Source organism: Motacilla alba, chromosome 3 (assembly GCF_015832195.1).
Source record: "Motacilla alba alba isolate MOTALB_02 chromosome 3, Motacilla_alba_V1.0_pri, whole genome shotgun sequence".
Classification (NCBI taxonomy): Eukaryota; Metazoa; Chordata; class Aves; order Passeriformes; family Motacillidae; genus Motacilla; species Motacilla alba.
Window position 1 is genome coordinate 15,119,191 of NC_052018.1, and position 13,480 is coordinate 15,132,670.

Here is a 13,480-nt window from a genome sequence, read left to right on the forward strand (position 1 = left end):
ACTTCTCAATTCTTATAGAGACTGGATCTAGATCAAATATGCACAGATCCTAAGCCAAATCGAATCAACTTCCTAAACATTCCCAAAAGTTAAAAGTTAAACCAAAAACTCTTCTGCATTACACCTAACAGTACAGAGAAAGTGCAAAATTATCTGTATCAGTGGGACACAGCAGTGTACAGCTGCTCTTCTTCACAGTAAAAACAGTTTTGTGTAATCTCAATCTTGATTTCTACAATTTGTCTGAATTTAATCTCAGCAACAGCTATCAGAAAAATACTTTTTGCCCAGGGTCAGCAATAATATTCAGGGTTGCTGAGAGCCTGATCAAAGGTACTAAGACCATAGCAGATATCACTTCTCTGTGATTCAGTCAAATGCTCACTAGAAATCAAACAAATGCAGGTGCGATAATGAATTCCTCATTGACTTTGCACACAGAGGTCCCCATTTCACACAAAGCTAGAGACTATTTATATAATAGATAAATCCAGTCACAGCATCCAAGAACAGAAATTCAGAGCAAGGACCTGTGCATGCAACCCCCAAAACAAAGCACCCTCAGACCACGGGGACCCATAGCATCTTTCCAGAATGAAGGGGAAATGAATACATTCAACACCCAGCTCCTAGAGCAAGATTTTCCTGTTTCACTGTTTGAAGATCAAGGGCTCTTAATGTTAGGAAACATTAAGGCTTAGTACATTATGGTACCAAATAAAGAACACTCCTCCAGCAGCTCATGAAATCAAACAGCTCTTTGTCTGACTCCTGAGAGCCTTTGGATTCTGAACTCACCACTACACAGTGTTCTTGCAGATCTTTATAGGATGGGGTAAAGTCATGCATTCTGCCACAATGAGAAGGGCTGGGACTGCCCCCCAGAAAGTTAGGGAGACAAGAGGAAGGCAGCAGGCAGGGTCTCAAGGTCTAGACAGGGAGGCCAGAAGCACTGTCACCTAAAGGGTGGGCTTCCTTCCAGACCAGGAGGGTAGATATGAAGAATGTCTGCGAAGCTGCTCTAAGGTGACAGGGAGCAAAACAAGCTCAAGGTACCAAGTAAAAGGACATGCACCCTGGGGCCCTTCAGTGTTCTTTGCTGCCTTGTTCAGAGAGTGAATTCAGTCCCGCAGCAAGGTTTGAAGACAATTTCTTATGGGCTGGACTTTGAGGTTTAGGGGAAAACCTTTTGAACAAAGATGAATGAGAAAGAATGTGAAAAACTGTGCAATTGCCATACTACCAGGCTGAGGGTACTCTGCGGTCTCATGTGATACTGAATACCCTTGGCAGGAGAGCACTATCCTTTCCATGGGCTTCTCTCACCCCACAACAGAGTCAGTTTACCCTATTAGATTTCCAAAGCATGGAAAATCTTATGTTAGGAGAAACAGGCTTCTTAGCAAGAGATAAACTGCCTGGAAGGCAGAGAGCACTTGCCGTGGCAGTGTTCTCCCCTTCTTCCAAAACCACAGCTGTGTCAACGTCCCCCACATTCAATGGACAAGAGTCTTAAGGCAAAGATCCAACCCTTCCTGCTAATAACCCATCAAGAATGAGTAAATTCTCCTGCACAGGGAGGGTGTAGAAAAGGGGCAAAACTGCAGAAGACTGGGAGAGCTATGACACTGCTGCTGTGTGCATAGTTCTCTGTTGATGCTTGCTCGTGATCTCTGTGGGGAAGGCAGAGAGGTCAAAAATACTTCAGCAGCAAAGTTCACACAGCATTTTCAGCACAGGGTACACAACACAAGGATTTCACCCTGCTGCCTTTCTTCTAAGCTCGTGTGCTTAGGCTTTGCAGACACAGTCTCTTTAAAGACAGACACTGACCAATTTATAGCTGATGAGATATAAAAGTTCCTTGAAGAACTTCACATGTCCTTTCTATCCTCACATTCCTTGAATCTCAGCAGCATCCAAATGTTGGGCAGTTGAGCACAGCATAAGTTCTCAGCCCAGTTTTTCAAGCTCACTCCTGAGTGAGCTTGCCCATGCTAGCTGGCACTGCTGCAGGTTAGTTAAGCAGCCCGATCTTGGGGATGGCACAAACTACTGTGAACACACTAGCAGAGCTGTGTTTAAAGTGCCAAGCAGCCCCAGCACCCTGATGCTCCTGGAAAGGCATCCCTCATTTATGGCACCTGTTGAGTCACTTCTAAAAGGCTTCACACAGATGCCCACCCAGGGGAGATGATTCCTACCAGCTCACAGATGCCCAGGGAACCCACAGCCTGCATGTCTCATAATCTAACTTACACACCAGCTCTAAAACACAATGTTAAATACTTCCTCTCCAAAACACTAAATTCTTCAAAATTGTTATGCTTCCCATTTTGCTTTGTTTTGGGTTAACCATAAAGAATGGTTCCACCACTTACCAAATTTTTAAATTAATTTAGGTTTAACATTTCCATAAATGGAAGAGAATTTGGTATGAATCTTTGAAGAAGAGCTTTACTTACATTTCAAGAAAGGTTATGATATATTAAAAGTTTCTATATTACACAAGCACACATTTCCGTCTATAAGAGGAAAATTTGCATTTGCCTGCTTTCAACTGCTGTCCACTGGAAAGTTGAGTGTCTGTGTCTGTGTGTGTGTGTGTGTGTGTGTGTGTGTGCAAGTTCATGTAACGGAAAGTGCTGTATTTTTTACTATTTTGCATTTTTGTTCCTAAAAATCTAGCAAAAAATACTTTTTATACACATAGCCACTACCAAACTGCTATTGGGGTTATATACAAGTGAGCTAAAGTCAGTGCTACTTGAAACCATCTTGGGATGGTCAAACAGTAGGAAACAGGACCATGCAACAAGAAATTGTGTCTTATCATTTTGTTTCTGATTTCACAGCCTCGAGAAAGTCTTCAACTTTATAGTTCTTTCACTAATCAGAAAGGGAAGGAGGAAGAATTGGTCCAGTAAAGTTGCTGATGCTTATGAAGACTGACACTGGAATATATTAGGGGAATCCTCATATACTAAAGCTGACTTATTTTTTAAGATGCAGTCAATAATCTTGAAAAGGTTAATCTCCTAATTCAATGTGATTTGTTTGGATGACCAAACCCAGACAGAAAAAATTAGTAACACATGCAAGTAATTTCCACATCCTTCTAATACAACACATGCAGAGCTGATAGGGAGAAAAATGGTGTAAAAAGGGGAAACAAAGGAAATAACGAAACCTGTTGTTTCTCAAGTCATAGGGATATCGTGATCAAGCTACGAGGTTGTTACTTGAGAAATCCATCGTAACCTGATCACTGTATCTCTACAACCAGACCAAGACTTGTGTCTAGCACTAATATACACAAATGCATGCATGTAACAACACCACAACCATCAGTCCTCAACATACTTTGGAGACATTTCATTTTATCCTTTAGCCCTGAAACACAGTAAATGGGATTATTGTATTTCTTGAACAGTTGCACCCATCAAACATCAGTTTTATATCATTCAATGACATTTCTAAAATAACTTCCTCCCCATCCTTTATTAATACAGGTCTGAAGTACAACATTGCAGACAAAGGGAGACGGATTGTACACTCCTAGTTTATCCAAAAGCATCATGCTGTAAGTCTGTAGTCAGCATGCAAACCACATCCAATTTTGTTGTATTTTTCCAGAATAGCTGGGGAATGCAAATTACTGACAGATCACTGCCAGCTGTCACACAACCATACAGAATGAGATTTAGGTGCCCTTAAGAAATCAAGCCCAGGCAGGGCACAGGAGTGTGCTAAGTCATGTTAGGAGTGAACAAGGATGTCTCTTACTTTCATCTTCACTCCAAAGTTAGCTTCTGCTGAGAAAAATGGGAGGAGGCTAGACACGTTCTTATAAAATGTTGCTGATGGTTGTCCTTTCTGAAGTGTGAGGTTGAGGGTTACAATTCCACATATTCATATTCTGAAGCAAGCAAAAGCAGCATCAATGCATTTAAACCCCCACATTCACAGCACCTACCTCCATTGGCCAGAAGATTTTCCTGGACTTTATCTTTTGAGTCCTCCATAACTTCTCCTATGTACTGGGCTATTTTCTTTATTACGCTTAAGTGTAACAAAATAAACTTTGTTAGTGAAGAAACAAAATTATTAAAAAACAGTTTCAAAGTGATCTGATAAACACAGAAATGCCCAAACAAAACACTTCTGAAGCAAGGCGGGTAAATTTGCAATTCAAACGATAATAAAAAAACTAGGACACAATGGAGAACTAAATGTTTTACCTCTAAATACACTGATCTCTGCAAAAACAAGGGTAATGTCATTTTGCCTGTGCTCTGGACTTACAGAATATCAAGATTCAGTTTTCTGTACATTCATTACATGCATAGCAGAAACCAGAAGGCAAGAAAGGCAAGAAACTCATGTTTAAAACCCCCAAGGTGTTGAAGGCAAAGGAGGCTACATACAGACACTGACTGAAGATCTGTTCCATAGGATGCTAAAGAAATCCTTAGGGCTCGCTGAGAAAAGGTTCTCAGACAATACTCCAGGGAAAATAGCAGTGTTATCTGGCTTGATGGGGAATTTCTTTCTTATTACTTTTTTTTACAGGACTCTTTCTCTCTTCTTTTTTAGCATGGTGGACAAGACACTCCTTTAAGGTGCAAGAGAGCTAGATTCAAATCTTTCTGCCCAGTTCAGAGTAGTGATATGTACAGAGACCCTCCTAGAGAACACAATCTCCACTGTGCGACTTACTCTTTGCTCATTTTAAGAAATGGATTAATCAAATCCCTCTAGCAGTAGTTCCCCCTGTCAAAGTACCTGTTTCATATAGGCTGCAAGACTTTCTGGTTGTTTAAGTATCCTTCCGCACTCAAAAATACTCACAGAATTTGGCCTGCAGTTCCCTAACTGTCCCAGGTTGACTACACCTTGTATAAAACCCAGCAGCTACAAGGTTACTGCCTGACCATTAAATTGGCAGAGACACAAAGTGGACATAATCCTTGGCCTTGTGACAGGGAGTGGAACAGCAGGCTTCATTTCTGCTTCATTTCTCTTTCTTTCCTTACTGAGAGGAGACTACTACAGCTGCAGATGAGCTGGAGACTGAAAGGGCATCTACAGTGTTTGGACATTGTGTCACGTGATTGGACAATGTGGTGTTGTGACCAATCCTGTGGTTTTCAAGAGCAGAAAAGGGACTTTGGGCCAGGTATACACACCAGGCAAGCATCAGAGGAGAGGATTTTTCTTTCATGTGCTGCAAAGCAGTTGCATCTATCTTAGTTACTGTGAAGAAGCTTAATAGTCTTGGGAAAGGTTTTCCAGTCCTATGACAGGTAGGAAAAGTCTGAAATTGCTGATGCTGCCAAGAATGCAGTACTCAAAATTTGTGCTGTTTGGCATCAATTCAGTCTGAAGAAGAGAAGATCTTGTGACTTCAATATATAAAAGGCTCCTGTAAGAAAGTTGGACAGAGGATTTTTACCAGTGCCTATAGTGACAGGACAAGAGGCAACAGTTTTAAACTAAGAGAAGATTTAGTCTGGACATAAAGAAATGCTTTACTGTGAGGGTGATGAGGCCCTGGCACAGGTCACCCAGGGAAGTTGTGGATGCCCAGTCCCTGGAAGCATTCAAGGCCAGGTTGGATAGGGGTTTGAGCAACCTGGTTTAATGAAAGGTTTTTCTGCCCATGACAGGGGATTGGAACCTACAGAGGATCTTTAAAGTACCCTTTCAACCCAAATCATTGTTCTCATGACCCTGGACAGATGCAGTTCATAGTGCCTGTAGGAGGAATCTATCCCACTGTGCTCCAGTTCACATCTCTTAGAGCTGCTGCAGTGTTTCACCACCTGGCTGCAGCCCCGCAGGGACCCAGCAGCAGCTGAGGGTTGTTAGAGTACAGCACATGTTGCCCACACTCAGGCTGGGGGGGAGTTGAGGGATCAAGACAGAGGTTCCCTGACAACTGCAACCGTGCCAAGCACTTCTGCAAATTTCAGCTTGTAGATAGAGCTGGTTTTTGTCTCCTTCACGATGCTCAGAGAGCCCAAAGAACTTGTAACAAGACAGCAGTTGGTAACACCAGCATAGCAGGAGGCTAAAGACATTATAGAGAAAGCAGTTCACAGGGACGTGTATAAACCAGGAGCTTCTCCAAAGGGTCCGCTTTCGTTACTCTTGAGTGCATCTGGTGGCTGACCTGACAGGTGGGAGACAGTTCTGGCCTCTCTCCATGGATACAGAGAGTGGGACAGGTGTGTGCTCTCATGCACCTGACACTCCTACCTGCCCAGGCAAGGCTTGGCTCCCTTCCCACCCACACATCCCATGGTCCCTGCAGCAGGATACAGCTACACTATGTGTAATACACACACAGAAAACCTATCCCCTCCACACCACTGATGTCTGGGGCAAATGACAGGAATCAGACTCCTGGAGGAGCCCCACTGACTACACTGACATCCAACAATGGACGTTTTCACAGCCAAGTATCAGATCTCTGCCTTTAGATAAGATGAATCCCATCTTGAGCAAATATCATGATGAAATGATGCATTATAAAAAGAGAGAGTATCAGCAAAACTGCTTCAAGAAGTAGCAATAAAAATCTATAAAGGGAGTAACTCCATTTAACCTACTATTATGTCTTGAGACTCTGATGTTTTGTTTCTGCAATGGCTGCAATGTCATTAGCTTCCAAAAAAAGCAAGTCTAATGCTCTAAATGATACTGAGAAAGAAAGGGTGCTACCCCACCAGGCCTCCAAAACACTGCAGAGAGCAGAAGTCCTGCAATCTGAGGCCAATCCCAGGTATGCCACTGACTGAGGACCAGAGAGAATCCCTGGGTAAGAGTGACCCAGGAAACTGTCAGCTTTTGAGAGAGCTCCATGCTACCACAGGATGACATGGAAAAACACTCCTCCTCCCTGTGTAAATAAATAATAAAAGTATGTGGAAACAATAGCTCCTGCAAACTCTTGCCCCTTCTCTGCTGTCCTGGCAGGAGGCAGCGCTGACAGGTTTGCGCTGCCTGGCTTTACTGGCAGCTGTGTTTATCCAGCAACAGTTCAGCAGGCAGCTCTTTCACAGGACCAGGAACCTAAATGCTCAGGTCATCTGAACAGGCTTGTAACCCTCTGGATGCCATTTACTTCAATCAAGTGCAAGTGCTTGGCATTTTAACCCTTGAATAACAATTTAGACATAAAACCTGAGGCATTTATTTAATGCAAAATGCTTTTGTATGTCCTTGTGGGACTCAGTCTGCTAATACCTTTGATTATTGTTATTCTCTGTTACTACTCTAATGCATTTTTCTTATTTTTCAAAACATCTTTCTTATTTTTAAATCTTGTTGATCTTTCCTGGTTATCTATCTTGACAGGCAAATGAGACAAACAGGAAGAGTCCTTGCCTCAGCAGATTACAGTGGAAGGGCCTCACTGACCCCTTTGCTCTGTATCCCTAGAGCCCATCAGAGGGTAAGAGTCATTACTGGCATTAAAGGGACAATTAGTGGAGTAAAGTGGTGCTCAGCTTTAACAAGCAGCTGTATCAAGCTGGCAAGTAAAGACAAACATAACAGGAGTCAGTGAGCCTAAGGAGCTCTTACTGACATTTCACTTCTAACTGCCCTCCACGATCTTACATGGATTCTGCACTCACCTTTTCAGAAGTCCTAATTCTTCACAAAGCTGGGAATTAGTTTTGCCTTTCTGAAATATCAGTTCTGATGATTTCTGGCAGCCCTCAAACCCAGATCACACAGCTGCTTCCTATCTGCTATCCTGACTAGAGACAGAGAATCACAGAATATTCTGAGCTGGAAAACATCCACAAGGATCCACAAGGATCATTGAACACTTTCCATTAGAACAGATAGCAGGTATGGACACTGTCTCTCCCCAAATTTGTCCCCCTTTCCACTTCCTCAAGAATCTCTGCAATTGAAGAAGAAGCTGGAATGTGTTACAAAGAATATGGGGCAGTATTTTTGGCAGGGTAACAATGGAGATTGTTTTGTTGATAAATTAAGTTGCTCTGTCTTGCCTAAAGTCCTGAAGAAAAGTATGATTTAGTTTTAGGTAGTTCTGTGAGGAGCAGGGTGTTGGACTCAATGATGGTGATGGGTCCATTTCAACTTGAGATATGAATCATATCCATGATTCTAAAAGATCAATCTTGCATGCTACCCAGAATTATCATATGCAATCGTTCTAATACAACCTTTGTGTACTAGTAAAATCAGAAAAAAAAATGCTATAGAGAAATGTATTCTAGGAGACCAAATTTCACCTAAACTGCCTAGCATAGATGCAAACAGTTTATATCAGGGTTTCTGTATATCTTTGCAACTGCCACACGAAGATCTACAAAACAATTGAGCATGTTTAGACAAGAAAATGCTTATCAGTCCAGACTGGGAGAAAAAAGGCAAAAAGACCCAGAGCTAACACATGTGTCTATGACCAAAACTAGGTAAGCTGCCAAAGCAAAAAGTAGAACAAAGCAGAAAAACCCAGCAGCTTATACCTTCACAGCATCAAAGTCTACCTTGTGCCATGAAGTATCTTAAAACCTGACATTTTCTTAGCTTGCTGTACCACATTATTCTTTTGTATACCCAGGTCAGTTTGTCCCAAAAGGCAAACTTGCTAATTGCTAGCAAGGAGATCATGTGAGTCATTGCATAAGTAGGTTTGATGCAATATGAGTCAATATTCTGGTTTTTAAGGAGTTTAAAAGCCTGAGAGGGAATAGTCTGACTTCATTCAAAAGAATATAATCCTTAGAAGTCCTCTATCTGGTTGAAAAGGGATAGAAGGTTCAATAGAAATATTCTGTCAAAACAAGATAGGGAGGGCTTCACGTTCTCTAAATGTTGTTTTATCAAGTTTCTGGATGAGGTGGGAGGATGGTCTTTAAAACAAAAACGAAACCACAAAACAAAATACCCCCACAACCCACCATTTAAGTTTCCTTAAAAACTTCCTAGCTTCCCTAGCATTGCCACTCAAATGGATTGCTGTGCTGACAAAACTACCATATATAATATGATATAATTCAGCTAAATTTTAAGGAATGATCCTTTCTTTGTGATAATTCCATGACAATCAACCCAAGGGTTAAACAAGGCCTATCCACTTTAGTCCAGTTGTAGTCCAGGCTGAACTGAGTCAGACCAAGGTGAACACAAGGACATACCATCCCATAAAAACAATGTCTGTTTCTCATTTGTAGGTGGTAAATAAGATCTATTTTACCTTTCAGCAAAGCTATCAAGTTTTCCCAACTCATCTGACAGACCAACAAGAGCATCCAGTGTCCCCACCTGTGCAAAAGATGAGAATTAGGTGAAAGATGCACAACTCTGTGTAAGGATTTTGTTGGCAGAGCCTTAAGGAGACTGACTTGTCCTTAGTACATGTGAATTTAACAGTTTGGCAGAACCTTATTTACTTGGTGGAAAATAGTAGCAATTCCTTTACCCAAGAACTAGGGCATAAAAAGCCTTTTCCAATAAAGGAAAAAACTATGTGTAATCTCAAGATTACATGTCAGTGTCTTTCTTCCTGTTTTCACTTCGTCCTCTATTATCAAGCTGCATAGAATTGTCTTTAACCAGACAAAACAGTGACTGGAAATGCTCACAAATAATGCACACATACAAACAAGTCAGATGTACTAAGAGAACAAAGGGAAGCAGCACTTATTCAAAAGGGGGTGTCTGTGTTCTCTGTTATTACCAAAGCAAGTCTCTCACAAAGCCATTTCTGACCAACATCTGCTTTTTGAATCACTGTCAGTCATAACCCCATATTTATGGTATTGCAGCATATTGCCAAACCTTTTCTTGTAATGTTGCCAGCTCAACATTATGTAGGGTCAATCTAAGGGAGAAGAAATAAATTTTATGTAGAACAAATAGAATGCGAATGGGCATCTTCAGACACTCCAAATGCTTTACTTCCTTCAACATAGCAGACTCTCACCACCACCAGTGGGGTAAGGTCCACAGATGATAAAAAATCTTAACAATCTCAGGTGTGCACACAAGAAAGCAACACTCTTTTCTCTGTCAGTAGTCTTGCTGCCATGGCTGTGGATAGTCAGCTACTCCCTTTGCATTAGCAATCCATGATGTACTATGCTGTATGACTTTGATGACTGGAAGCAAATTGTACATGGAATGCAATAGATCCGCTATTTAACATCTCATTCATGTTTACTCCTTATACATCTACCCTTCCAATGTGAAGCTCAGCGTCAAGAACAATGACTTATTTCTCTCTGATCAATTGTCAGTTGATTGAACACAACTCATTCCCAACCACAGTCTGCTTCTACTCTCTGCATATTATCCCAAATTATAAATCAAATATTTATCCCAAAAGTCTTTAGCCCTGGCTAATGCTGCTGTTTTGCCCATACACAAACCCCTTCCTCACTTACCTTTAAGTCTGGGATATGGAATTTACTGTTGCTGGACAAGTTGGATTTAGATGTCACAGTGTTCATTCTCTCCCACGCCTGCAGATTTGTTTTGTCTCCTGGGGCAGAAATTAGCCAGAACTCCGACATGATCTATTATTTTCTCTTCACTGCTGGTCACTGTAGAAAGTCAAAGCAGGCAAGTGGCTAAAAGAGCACCACACAAAATGTGTCCTTCCCTAAGAACAGAAAGAGTTAGAACAGATCACTGATTTCTTTCCTCAGAAACACCAGGAGAGTGAGTCAGTTGTGCGTCTCAGGCTGAAATGGAACATGACCTTCTCCAGAATGTCACGGAAAGAGTGTGGCTGTTCCTTCCTTCTCAGGATTGTTCCATCCAGTTTCTGCATGAAGAAATGAAGTTTCCTCCTCCCCTTTTCCCTCCCAGCCTGTTCCATTTGCCTTGCGCTTTAAGTTCAGTGCCTATTGGGGAGCTTTGGGGCTGCATAAACCCACCTGAAAGTAATAAAGAATTTCTGCTTGATAAATATTCTCTCTCAAATTGTTGGACATTTGCAAGGAAAGATGAAAGCGAGACCTCTGCTGAACATAGAGGCTGCGAAAGATGCCACTGGCAAGACGGATTATTGCTCTCCTCAGTGTTTTTCCTTCCCAGGTTCGATAGGAAGGAGCTGCAGGAAGGCAACCCCTAGCACAGAGGGACGCTATCGGCAGAGCCACACAGATGGAACAGTGGCGAGAACAGAGGAACAACTACTGTGGTGCGGAGCAGAGATGAGGGCAGGAGAGCGAGCAGCTGGCACCACGCCGCAATCCTCCGTTCCTTCCCGAGCTCCCGCGGAGCATCCCCGCCACACGCCCTCGCTCTCCGGTGCGCGGGACGGGGCGGGCGCGGCACTCGCCCCTCGGCACCCGCGCCGGGCCCCGCCGTGCCCGAGCGCTGCCAGCACGGCTGTGAGGGGCTGTGAGGGGCTGCCGGGGCTCCGCGGGGCACTGCCCGCTGCCTCTCCTGCCCGCTGTTTTACCTGCCCGCTGCCTCTCCTGCCCCTGCCGCTCCCGTGCCCGCTCCCGGCGGCTCCCGGCGGCTCCCGGCGCGGCCGTGCCCGGAGCGGCGGCCGGGCAGGGTCGGGGCGGAGCGCAGCGCAGCGCGGGGCGGCCGCCGCATCCACGGGTGGGTGCAAGGGGGCCAGGGCTCCCTCCCAGAGCACAGGGGGCTGCTTCGCCGGGTGCCCTAAAAGCTCTGTCACAGCTCTGACTAGGGCAGATTTGTGTCCCCTTGCTGTCTTTTAAACTGGCGCAAATAATGCAGAAGCCATTTGTTTTTATTAAATACTGACTACCTTCAGCAAGGCTGAAGCTTTTGGAATAATTAAAGACCTCTAGGAAACTCTTGTTTCCGGGACTTCCCTAAGTGCTTCATTTAACAAATATGCGGCGCAGGAGTCTGCAAAATAGCGATGCTTACACTCCTGGTGATGCTTCTTCCTTCATGTGTGGCTTTTAGTCCTTAGCAAATCTTGGGCTTGTCTTACATTGCCTTAAGCGTGGTTAAGACATTGGGAGTATTTCACAGGTTGTGTGGAATGATGCTCTCCAGGCATTTCTAATCCAGGCATGCTCTGAAGGTAACAAGTGTCTAAATGCTCGGTAGCTGCCTCTGAGAGGCATCTCTGCAAGAGGGAGTCGAGCCCCCTCACTGGGGGTTATCCAGTTCTCATCTTCCAATTGAGTCATCTAATACTTAGGAGTACTTGTCATACTTAGGCAAGCTCTGCTATTACTGAGGGTTTATTTTCTTCCAAAAATGGTGTATTTTTAACTCATGTTTCTCTGTAACAAAAGTAAATGAAGGCCCTACAAGAAATTAAACAAAAGGATGCTCTTCGTTTTCCACATGACCTATCATAAACTGAGAGAGTTTAAGATGCTGGGGGCAGGCAGGTCTGGTCATGCACAGAAGCAGAGCTCCTGACACTTCCAAGAACCTTAAGTGAAGACCCCTAAAAGATTTAAGTGTCTTCAGCACTAGGAAGAAGCAGCTGATGCAAGGCATCCTGAATGATGCCATGTACCTAATGCTTTAGGTAGCTAAAATGTAGGTCAAGGTCTTAGACCCTAAAGGTATAGATTCTTTAGGTTAGCCAAGGATTCATCTTCCTTTACTTCTCTTTAACATTTCTAGTGATATATAAAAAAGCAATACATGTGTGGAGGAGGCCAGTATCCACTGAAAGCATTCCAGAAAAAGACACTGAGAAGATTGGTAGCTGAAATAACCATTTTGTAGGGATTTTTTGTTTGCTTGTTTTTGTTTTTTTTTTTTCCTTTCTAGGCTAATTAAACATTCAGTTCTCATAATTGCTATGATTCTAATTCTTTTCAATCACAGTGTCCCCTAGGGCATGACAAAGGGTTTTTCAGAAGTTATGGGAAAAAAATTAATATATTGATCTGTGAGATGGCATTCACAGAAGAAGTGATTATTGTCTAATCCTTCTTTTTTGTTTGTTTCTTTAGACTATACATTTTAATAATGAAAACATATTTAACTAATGTTTAAGTATCTACATCATATATCTCTTTACCCACAGCTTACAGGTCTGAAAGGTACAGTAGAGCTAATCACCTAGATAAGGCAGTTCTTTCCCATCACAAACCAAGAACAGTTTTAACTGGATCCTTGTCACAGTCTTAAGCTGTGAAAATGCTTAGCATAATTAATTTTAGAAATGTTATTTAGAATCATATAAGTTGAAACTAATGCTAACAGATGAGGAAAGTTTCTTGCTGCAGTGGTGCTAGATTTTGGGAATGTTTTTCTGTACACATGCTTGTTATAACAAATAAGGTAAAATCCAAGCTGTAGGGTTGTTGGATTTCTGGATTCTACAAGATACACTACTTTATTCCTGAACATTTTTATAGCAGGAATGCCTTTTTTTCCCCTTCATATATCTATTTTACTATTATTAAAGTGAAATATTTTATGCTACTTATTGTTTTAAAAGAAAATTAAGAAGAAATGATGTTATTGTCTATACAATGTCCCG

At 42.5% G+C, this 13,480-nt stretch overlaps 1 protein-coding gene across 3 annotated transcripts in view; it reads right to left on the reverse strand.

Annotated features, from left to right (window-relative positions):
* Positions 1-11,430, reverse strand: part of ATP6V1C2 (ATPase H+ transporting V1 subunit C2) — an 18,948-nt gene extending 7,518 nt beyond the window's left edge. The window contains exons 1-4 of one of the 3 annotated variants that reach the window (XM_038130387.1): positions 10,926-11,430; positions 10,431-10,589; positions 9,242-9,309; positions 3,977-4,062 (exon numbers count right to left, since the gene is read on the reverse strand). In XM_038130387.1, coding sequence (XP_037986315.1) covers positions 3,977-4,062; positions 9,242-9,309; positions 10,431-10,559 — 283 coding nt within the window. In that variant the 5' untranslated portion in view covers positions 10,560-10,589; positions 10,926-11,430. Of the gene's footprint in view, positions 1-3,976; positions 4,063-9,241; positions 9,310-10,430; positions 10,891-10,925 lie in introns of those variants that run through there. The other 2 variants (XM_038130388.1, XM_038130386.1) reach the window with 2 other exon arrangements.
* Positions 11,431-13,480: the final 2,050 nt, after the last annotated feature.